Source organism: Saccostrea echinata, unplaced genomic scaffold (assembly GCF_033153115.1).
Source record: "Saccostrea echinata isolate AGI-Se365-2 ecotype Australia unplaced genomic scaffold, CSIRO_AGI_Sech_v1 ptg000072l, whole genome shotgun sequence".
Taxonomy (NCBI): Eukaryota; Metazoa; Mollusca; class Bivalvia; order Ostreida; family Ostreidae; genus Saccostrea; species Saccostrea echinata.
In genome coordinates, this window is record NW_026889821.1 from 1,673,813 (window position 1) to 1,685,330 (window position 11,518).

The 11,518-nt window shown below is 32.1% G+C and overlaps 1 protein-coding gene across 1 annotated transcript; it reads left to right on the forward strand.

The window, feature by feature from the left end:
• Positions 1–7,889: 7,889 nt before the first annotated feature.
• On the forward strand, positions 7,890–8,812 carry LOC133176246 (histone-lysine N-methyltransferase SETMAR-like). The gene is made up of 2 exons (XM_061311398.1): positions 7,890–8,153; positions 8,288–8,812. Exons 1-2 carry the CDS (start codon positions 7,890–7,892, stop codon positions 8,810–8,812), a joined length of 789 nt encoding a protein of 262 aa, XP_061167382.1.
• The last annotated feature ends 2,706 nt before the right edge of the window (positions 8,813–11,518 follow it).

Genomic DNA, 11,518 nt, shown 5'->3' on the forward strand with positions numbered 1-11,518 from the left:
TTACCATACTCTACAAATAAAAAAAAACAATATCATGCGACGAAAGAAGAAATGTCGTACATGTTTAAGCTTCCTGATGAAAGAAATATGAAATACGTACAATTTCTGTTTTCCTTAAAGAACTTCTCCGTATCTGTATAAATCAGATGTATTTACACAACAGGCAATATTAAGGACAAAATGAACAGTTCAGATATATTTTCATCCATCGTCCTTCGATGATCATTTCAAATAAAGAAAAAGATATACAAGTTTTGTCCCAAAATTCAATGGAAACACTTTCTTTTGTAAGAACCTGGAGTCATAAGTTAAGGAAAATGAAAAAGATAGAGTAAACTAAGTATAACATTTATTTTAGGACATTTTTTTATAACAAGATTAATCCACATTTTAATTAAATATTTTGTATATGTTTAAAATCCTCATACTAATTGAAGTTATGAACATTTTTTTCACCAAGTTCGTTTAAAGTTTTAAAGATTCTTTAATATTTGATCACAGATACATGTCCAAACACAAAAAAATGATAACTATTTCAGATACTCGTATTTTATTTTGCATTTTGAAAGACAATTTCTTTGCAGTGATTGAAATATACATCATATAGATGTCTTACCGGGTATTTCCTGTTCAAAATTGTCTGCCCATACTTAATCAGTTGACGTTTAGAATATAAATAAACAAAAGAAGGGTCATTTCTTCTGAGAGCACGAAAAGGAAAAATTGAAAAATTTAATATATGCATATATTTGCAAGATAAAGAATGGGGGTTTCTTTAATTGGAATATAGCTGAGATTAACTTAAATACAAAATACGCATCATCTGATGACAAGCTCCTGCTCAATTAGTTGAGAACGAACATCGTTTAATTTTATTCCTTTTTCTCAGTTCCTACTGGGACAAGTCATGACATGAGATTCAGAACAATAATCAGCAATAACATTGTAACTTCAATCTTTCTTCGGAGGATGAGCATCAGCTTAAGTGTAACAGGTAGTATGTGTCCACACGCAATTTTTACATGACCACCTGTGACACATCACTGCAACAGTTTACTTGTGAGGATGCATGTTGATTCTTTATTAAGATGGTTTTGGTGCTGGAACTAGAATTGTCATGATCTTCAATAAGCTGTTCTACAAGATTTGTTATTCCTTTTACGTTTTTAGATGCCTTTCTTTAAGATACGTTCCCAATTGTTTACTACAACTGTTCAGAGACTGTTCTCTTAAATACAAATCTTTGAGACCGTCATACAACTTGTATGTATGTTTTCGGACTTTCCGCTAAAGACAATCATTTCTTGACGTAATTTTTTCAGGCTACACTATTTCCTTTAAGATAAAAAGGTTCTGAAACTGGAAGTTTAGGGTATACTTCAAGAGATTTACCTTTCAGAAGAGGGCTAAGATTAATTGGCTATGAAGACTGATCCAACTTAGCGTAGGAAGCAAAGATTTCAAATCTCTGCAAATAAGAATCAATACAATTGGGTTTTTTGAATTACATATTTACAATCCAAAACATTTATTATTTTGGATGACTCCTCTTCACCAAGAGATAACAAGAATTTTAAAAAATAACAATGAATTTATCTAACTTATGTACAATAAATATAAACACAGACAAGAAAGTTCACATGCATGTGATTATCACTAGATGGTTTCCCTCTACATGTGACATTGTCGTCTATGGCCCATTGCATTCTATCCGGTCCACCATGTCCTTAAGTGTAGCGTCTCCGCTCAAGAAAATACACCCGTCAATTCACCACGTGACATGTACCATGTTCCAAAAACAATAACTTTCAGAATATGGTCGTCTACAATTTTCACAGAGACTTCTAATAAACTATTAAAAATAATTCTGTTTGTTTAAAATACTAGATATCACTAACCAATTACATCGAAGTGTCTAACTTGTAGATGAAATTAAGCATAAATATCATACATTCTCTATATTGTTAACAGTTTTAGAAAAAAATATCGAGCTTTAAAACTAAGAACAAAAATATTGTGAAGTGTAAAAACTTACCAAGCTGTGGCATTTCATATCAAATAAATATTATTTCGCCACCCTAGGCCCTGCATTCAACGCCGCTATAAAACCATACACTCAGGTAACTGAATCCTAAGATCACTCAACAGGGGAACATAAGACACACCCGAGTTCAGTAAGCATGGGTAACATTGCACACACCGACCCAAAAGCACTGAGCATGGGTAAAATTCTACATCCAGGCGTCTAGACAATAAACTATATATTATAACATTGACCCAATGTCAATCATGACATATTTATTTGTAAGTCAAGATCGTCCGAGGAAAAAAATCAAACTTTTTTTTAAATATTCGTAAACTAGCTAACCAAAATGATGCATGTATTTTTATTATATAAAGTTTTAATGCCATATACATTTAACAACATCAATAACGTTTTTAATATTGAAGGGATAGCATGGCAAATTGTCAACTTTAAATTAAAGTTACTGTACTAGCCGCATGACGTGTGATAAAAAGAATATGAATTGGCGTACTTATCATTGAAAATTCATTAACATGCATATAACCTCATAAATGGCAATAACACTTTATATGAATGTATGTTGTTCGAGATACAAACACTGCACATTGAATATTGTCGAATTGGTGACGTAAGGCAGAAAATGCGGGGCAATATTTGCATACTGTATTAAGAGGGTACAGTAAATGTTTTATTCATGGCTCTGGACCCTCTCTGGAATTTTCAGAAGTATTTTATTTTTATAATATGAATCCAACAATGATCTCAGAACCTCTACCCCCTCCCCCTTTTTTACCTAGGTTACACTGTGCCCTGGAAAGTGGCAAAATGTCAAATTTTGGAAGGAAAGCAATTTTTTTCTGAGACAAAGCAAACTAGTATGAACAGAAATAACCAAATGTCCATTTCCTTTTTTTTTTTGGATATACCTATTATCATGATAGTGAATGGCAAATATTAATGAATATATATATATATATATATTTCTTTTTCCCCATGTTTTTTGCCAAAAAAAAACCCCACTGCCTTCCTTATTCTCACCTGTTATAGGTGATAGGTGATATCAGGATCCTAGATGGAATGAATATCAAACTAAACAGGTGCAGCAGCTGCATCATGTTTATTTTTCTATTCAAATGAGAACTTTACAGCTCAAAATACAAAAAAAAGAACAAAAAACACATTTCCTCTTAATCAAAAATGAATAATGATTTTAAAAAATCATACAAATATATGTCATTTGAGTTAATAAGATGCAAGGTCTGATTAACAAGTTATTTCCTGCATGAATTTATTGTTCCTGTTTGAAGTTAGAAGTAACTAAAAATTCATGTTAAGGCTTCCCGTAGAATGAGCGTACTTAAGGACCCTCTATACACTGATGAAAAATGCTTTTTGGACTTTGAGAAAAATATATAGCATAAAGGAGGGTATTTTGAAATTAACTAACCCATTTTTAATATAGGGAGCGTGCCTTTTTTATCAGGAAAAATCTTCAAAGACAATGAGGTAATAATAAAGAAAAATTGCCTTTGCTTACTCAAATGGATAAAATACATGTAAATAAAGATTTCAAATACTCTATCTTGGTCTAATATAATGTTTAGAATACTTGGATTTATTTTAAATTTTGTGATACAGTTCAGATTACAATTTCTTCTATTTTTATGTTAAATGGTGGGTCAGTCTAATTACACAAATATACCCTGAAAATAGGGTGCAGTGTAGAGAGGGTCCTTAAGTGACGGCTTTCTAGCATGATTTCACATTGGTTTTGAAAACGATTTAAAAATCTTCTATGTTAAACTCATTTACAGAATATTTTTTCCCACTTTTAATTAAACATCTAAATTATTTACTCGGGTAATGATAACTTGATTTATTATATACCCAACTGTTTGTCACTCAATTTTACTGTTGAATTTACGCAATCACAAGACGATGTGATCCGACGTTCCGGATCACCACACTGTGGTTTTCTGAATCCATATCACCCCTCTCTGAAACTGATGACGTAGTACACAGATAAATGACTTTTTTATTCTCGCGCATCAAAAAGTTCCTTGACATAATGGTTTGTTTAATGGATAAAAGTTATGTAATTGATCCAAAAAGTTTTGTCTTTTATCATATTTTGCTAGTTGTTAAGGGGTATATAATAAATTTATCATAATAACAGTAACTTGATCCGAAGAGCCGTATCACGTCAAGTTGACAGGCGCAGATCTTCAGATCAAACGAGACGCGAAGTGTCTCGTTTGATCTGATGATCCGCGCCTGTCAACTTGACGTGATACGGCTCTTCGGATCAAGTTACTGTTATCATAATATATATTTATTCTTATTCTACGAGGGATGTCCGGTAAAATCGTGAACAAGTGGTCTAGATTAAAAAATAATCAACATTGCTTTCTTAAAATTTCATTAATCTTTAGTACAATTTTCGCCGATAAACATAGAAAATCTCAAAGAGTTATATACTCAAATAAACAAAATATGGACATTTCTGTTATGTCTGGTATCGCACTACGGAGCACAGATGATAAAGTCAAAATGTGAAAAGGAACGTCACGGTTCATCTTTGCTTTAAAAAGTTGGATAAACGCCAGTTAAATTTCGGCAATTTTACTGACACACACATCGAGTTTAATTTACCACTCAATAAACAGTCGAATGACCAATCTAGCACACACACATGTGACCTTATGAAAACTTCTATTAGTAAGTTAGGGGAGGTAATCTCACCTTAACTGAATTTAATTGGAAGTTTATGCGACGGTCTGAAATGAAATCGTCTTTTTTTTTTCCTAATAGCTGATTGTACAATGTATGTTTTGATTAACCAGTGGACTCAATCATGAAACCCTCCTTTAAAAAATGCCAATTCCACTTGTATTCTAAGGTTTTAATGATATTTTGATAATTATTTTACATTCTGTTATCATTTAAAGTCTCATAAGGCGTCATTACTCAATCAACATATAACTGAACTGCTTTCGGGTGGGCCGTCGAACGACGCCATTTTTCGTTCTTTGAATTTACCATTTACCCATTTAAAAGTCTCGAAAAAGTATATATAAAAAAAAAATTAAGCAAAATTCTTGAAATTTTCCAAATGACCACATAATAGAAAGGCAATTAAAATTATAATAATTTCTACCCAAACCTCATCTATTTAATACTTTTATTTCGAAATAAAACTTGAATATTCTCTGAAGAAATCCAGATTGTATTTTGGTGCGCCGTAGATCTATTCCTTGTAAACATTCAAGCATCATTTAACCTCTTTTTTTTTTTTTACCTAATATCTATTAAAAATATTAAGATGTATTTAAATATGACAAATAAACATTTCCTTAAAATTTCTATCCAGTGCGTGCATTATTTCAGAAAAAAAAAAAAAAAAGAAAAGAAAAAAACCGCGATGTCCACAATTTTACCAAACCCTCCTATACGTTTAAATTAAAATTTTTATAATTTGACATTCACTTGCATTTATACATGAGGTTAATATTGATTTTCTTCGTTACTCTTGCAATATCAAAGTGAATTTAAAACTTTCAGACTTTTGCTTGATTTTGATGAATCTGTGGTTTTAATAAATATTTTATCAATTGTAATCAGCGATATTCAGTTTAATTAAATGCCGGAGAGGAAGTCTTCCTATGTATTGTACTGATTGTTCATTTACCTTTGAAAATTGATATTCAGTTCCAGGAATATTTATCATGTTTAATAAAATATTCAATAAAATGTCCTTAAAAAAGAACATTTACAGTTTTCATGGGTTTAAGATATGAAATTAAAAATGCTATCCTAGCTGGAATAGAGTTGAAGAGGGGAAAAAAATTGGAATTCTTTCAAATGTGAACTGCATAGACGTGTATATCGTTTTATAGCACATTAAAATATTTATTTTGTATAAAAGAAAATAGTCTTTCTTTTGTCTAGTGCACTGAAATATTTTTTTATTTACCTTCTTTATCATTAACACCACTCTTTCTAAAATTTGATTTTTCTTAGAAAGTGAAAACAGTTTTTTTAGAAGCATGGTAGGTCAAACCTATTTTACTTATAACCAATTAAATCTAGATAATTTTGATACCTAGGATAAAATATATACTCGAAGAATTTGTAGTATACAGCCCTCTTTATGAATTTCTTAAAATATACACGGAACATTTATAAAAATGTCTAGGCTAGGCTATAACGCTTCAACAATGAAAGAAAAGTAGATGTGGTGGTAATATGGTTGTTTGTCAATAAATATGAGGGATATACGGTTTTGTAAATGTTTGTTAATGAGTGTTTCAAAAAAGCTAAAAGAGACAAGCAGCATTTATAGTCTATAGTGTTAAAACACCTCTAGTTTTTGATATTTAATAAACAAATTATTTTGAGTTGGTTCAAAAATCTCCATTTACTTTAAATAATATAGAAAAACATAGTAGGAAACGCTCAGACACTTTACCACACACACACACACACAAAAAAAAAAATCTAAAACCGTTTACCTCTAATTGACCTAAAGATTACGACAGTATGTTCAAAGAACACCCCATTCACCAGTATAATCTTTTAATTTCAAAATTTATGAAAATATATCGTGTATAATACTAATTTATAATTATATTACCTTGATGTGGAACATAGAAAAAGGCATAAGCGATAACTATACGCTTCTCCCTAATATAATGTTGATTCGGCGGCAAATAAACGATAAAATGGCAACCTTAGTTGAATATTTCTTTACTTCGTACAGGTATCTGTTCATTACATGTCAAACAAATAATAATATTCTTCTAATTTTATTTTGACAGCATTTCAAGAATGTCGAAATATAAATGTTTGTCAATATTACAATGACAAATCCCAAAATTATTATACCTATGATCAATTTATCCCTGTAGGCCACCGATACCGTCCTTGGATCTCTGCTGATCTTTGAACTATTCTCTAAAAAAGTGCTGTTTGTCGGTAATACACTCGTGTTTTGAAAGCCAAGATCCATTTTAGATGTATTAAATCCATTGTTATTAATCAACGTAGTGAATAGTCCTGAAAATAAGAAAAAAAGGTTTAGTTTACTAGAAAGTATTCATTCGAGTTGATTTATGAAGCTCTGTTAAAGCTTAGGCACTCTCTTTTAATTTTTTTGTCTCAAATTTTAGGGCTCAAACAGAAATACTGTACCTCTAACTGTTGTACCATTTGGACAACCATTCTGAAAATTACAGTCATGTTGTGAACATAGACATCTGTACTGACATTCTTTTCCATACAAAGGAAAGGGGCAAGAAAGATTGCATTGAGGTCCTAAATATCCATCATCACATTCTAAAAAAATGAATACTTTTAAATAAAAATGTTGTTTAATTTTTGGATCAGAATTTAAATTTGTCTCTTTTAATCGAGAGTTGGTATAACTGACAATTAAAAAAAATCATTATTGACATTCCTATTTTGTCGTACGGAGACAAAAATTACACTCAGGACATGCATTTCACCTGAGTTTTAAATACGAGGGGTGATCAAAAAGTTGGCGAAGTAACTCTATATCTACCTAACCATAGTTCAGAGCAGAATGAATTTTGGCATATATATAGTTTAAAACATGTGCTTGATGTAGCATGAGTTATGTTGTAATTGTATGTTGTAATTTGCGTCATATGTATGACTTCATGATGTAAAATTGACGTCAATATAGACGCGACTGTGACAAAAATGGATGAATCAGTCATACTTGAGCAGAGAACAATAATAAAGTTTTTTCGTAAAACTCGGAAAATCCCTCACGGAAATATACAATGATTTACATAAAGTATATGGGGATAGTGGGCTTGCAAAAAGTTCAATTAGTAAGTGGATGAAACGTTTTATTGAGGGAAGGGAGACTGTGAAAGATGATGATCGATATGGGTGCCCACTGAACGTTAGTACAGAGACAAATGTATCTCAGGTTGAACAGTTTGTGATGAAAGATAGAGGAGTTACTATTAGAGAAATAGCTGTTGATCTTAGCATGTCTTATGGAACTGTTCAGGAGATTTTAACGAGTAAGCTTAAAGTGCGGCGAGTTTGTGCAAGGTGGGTTCCTCGCCTCCTTCTGCCTGAACAAATGAAGATGCGGGTAAATGTTTGCAAGTCTTACGTCAGTAGATATGCAAAAGAAGGAATTTTTTCATGAATAGAATTATAACGTGTGATGAATCATGGGTACATTTTTATGAGCCAGAAAGTAAACAACAAAGTTCAATTTGGAAGCATTCTTCCTCTCCATCACCATTGAAAGAACGTGTAACGAGGTCTGCAGGGAAGATTATGCTCATTTTTTTCTGTGATATCAACGGAATTATTCTAAATCACATTGTACCACCTAAAACTTCAGTTACTGGAGACAACTATGCGCGGGTTATCAAATCAGATTTGATGAGAGCAGTAAAGAGAAAGCGCCCTGATCTGATACGAGCTGGATTCACTTTGCACCAGGATAACGCGCCTAACCATGAAAGTCTGGTTGTGATGGACACCATGGAAACTCTGGGTATAGAAAAACTAACTCACCCCCCTTACAGCCCAGATTTGGCAATTTGTGACTTCTGGCTATTTCCAGTTTTGAAAGATAACCTACGGGGAGAGAAATATGAGTCCCAAGAAGATCTTGGTACTGTTGTGAACAAGGCGCTAAGAAGCATGTCACGTGATGGCTTGGATGACGTGTTTCGGGCATGGGCAGACCGATGGCAAAAGTGCATAAAAGCAAGAGGGGCCTACTTTGAAAATGAGTAAACTCAAACTCCCACTTTGAATAATATCATGTAAGTTATTCAATTAGTTCGCGAACTTTTTGATCACCCCTCGTATTGATCGTCCAGAGCAGATTAAATAATGTTATTCCTCACATTGTGCTACATCATTTTTAAAGAAACATAAACTTGAAATAAAAATTTTTAAAAGTGTGTGTCAATGGAAAATTAATTTGCAAGCTAATTGTAATCTTCACGAATGCACATTTTCCCCCGTTATTTAATGTATTGTTATCGCCTGCATATTGTTATGTTCTCAAGTTAATTTGATATGCAAAAGAATGTTCTTCCTAAAAAAGAAGAAAATTTTACCGAACCACGCTAATTTCAACATTTCATGAATTCTATGTCATTTTGATATTTAATATATTTTAATATTGCTCTAAAATACATGGAAATCTGTATTAAATGTAAATGTTTCAATAATTGCTGGTTTTTAGATCAAAAAATGAAAATAAATTCGAGTCAAAGACTTAGACTAGTTTAACGAGCATAATTTTGAAAAAAAAATTCTTTACTAAACAAACTTAGTACAGATAAAAATAAAGGTATTCATTAAAACTCTGAATCTGGATTACAGTCCGTTAATAGTATAAGATCTTGAGGCTTTGGATTTTGTGATGCCTATTTCAAAATATTTTCGTGGTATGTGCTAGTCCCGGACAGAGAGCAAAATTTAAAACAAATGAGTGGGTTTAAAAATTCAATTCCAGTGTTTAAATATTGCAGTGAATAAATAAAATATATTTACTCTTATTTTCCATAAAACACTACGATATTTTTTCCGATGTTATTTTAGACACAAATTTTTAGCCAATTAAAATCTCTGCCCGGGATTAGCACATACCTTCTAAGCAAATTAGAAAGATAAGTATCCTCATTAATTTCACCAAAACTAAATAATTGTGTAATTCGGAGCTGGATACTTTATGTTATTATTACACTATGGGTTAAAAAAATTATTACCCAAACAGGTGCCTGTGGGAAAAACGTATTTATACAATGATAAATGATTAGTTCTAATAATTCTGATTTAATTATTCATCTGAAGGGTTTGAGAACTATATTTTCTTTTATTGTCAGATTATACCGCACTCATATAGTTCTGTGGATGTATTTATTTTCTTTGCAGGAAAATGCATGTATTATAATACCAGAAGTATATAAATAGCTGACCTCTCTAAGAATTTTTAGCAACTTTAATGAAACTACAAACGCTCCTTGGGACACTCTGTTATATATGTAAAGTACATTACTAATCATTTATCAACATTGGATCATTAACCATTTTAATCTTAAAATATTGTCATCTTATCATAATAACGTACTGAAATAGCTTCATTTGAATTAACGAATTTACTAGGGTATTAGAGATATTTTTTCCATACCATTATATCGGTAAGGTTATAACCACTCCCATAATTCCATTATAATCTGTAACCCATCTGAGGAACTGGATCTAACGGGAATAGTTCACTTTTGTTGGTAAAAATGATAATGTAAAAAAATCTCATGAAAAGTTCTTCTAGAATATATCGTTATTTATACCACTCAAACATCCACAAGATTTGTTTTGTATTATGTTTGTAGGTCTAAAACTTGAAATAAATTTTTTGATATAAATGATAGGACATCGATATTTCTAAAGTGCAGGTGATATAGCCTATATGACGTCATATTGTACATGTATAACATACCAACAAGTAGAATATCTGGGTGTAGCCTCAACATACCTGCATAGAAATTAATTAAATCTCACCTTGTGTTTACTTTCCGCGTACGTGGTACACACTGTATTATTATTACATCTACCCCATGTACACTTCTTATTTATTTATCTTTGTTGTTGTTGTTATTTTCCCAAGATATAATCTTGCATCTCTGGGATCTTTGTTTTTTTCTGATGTAATAAAGACATTTTTTCCCGAATTTCTGATTAACTTTGCTGACATGGCAGCCGCATCACTAGGGAAGACGTGAAAGTGTTTTCCTTTGCAAATACAACCTATGGTTAGATCGAATGACGACTGGAGTTTCAGTTCAAATATTTAGGCCCCCAACATGCCACACAACGTTGTTTAAATATATCAAGAAGAAGTAATACATTTTATTACGCTTAACTACTATAATTCAACGTTGTTTTTCTTCATCGACAAATTTCCGATATATTTTCAACGTTGATTGATTGTATATTTTTACGTCCCATTCGAGAATTTTTTACTCATATAGAGACGTCACCATACACCCGTAAAGAGCCTCAAATTTAGACTTATACTCGGCACTCAGTGCTATTGAGCAGTAAGGGCTCCTTATCGTATCAACGCCTATCGTGACACGGGGCCTCGGTTTTATGGTCTAATCAAAAGACCCGTGATTTTCAATTCTAGTGCCGGGTGCTTGGCGAAGGAATATACACTACGTATGTTTATGTCTTAGGTTTGACACGGTGCAGCGAACGAGAATAGAACACGGGCCTCCCGATCACGAAGCGAGCGTCCTACCACTAGGTTTGCGTACCGGTTTTTCAACCTCGAATGTTCGTCGATATTTCAACGTTGAAATAGAGATTAGTGCAGTATTTTGTCAAAGTTGAAAAACCAACGAAAATTCAAGGAAGAAACAACTTTTATTGTGCATCGTATTTTCAAAGTTATTGTGTGGGATTTATATTCACTGATAGTAAATGAAC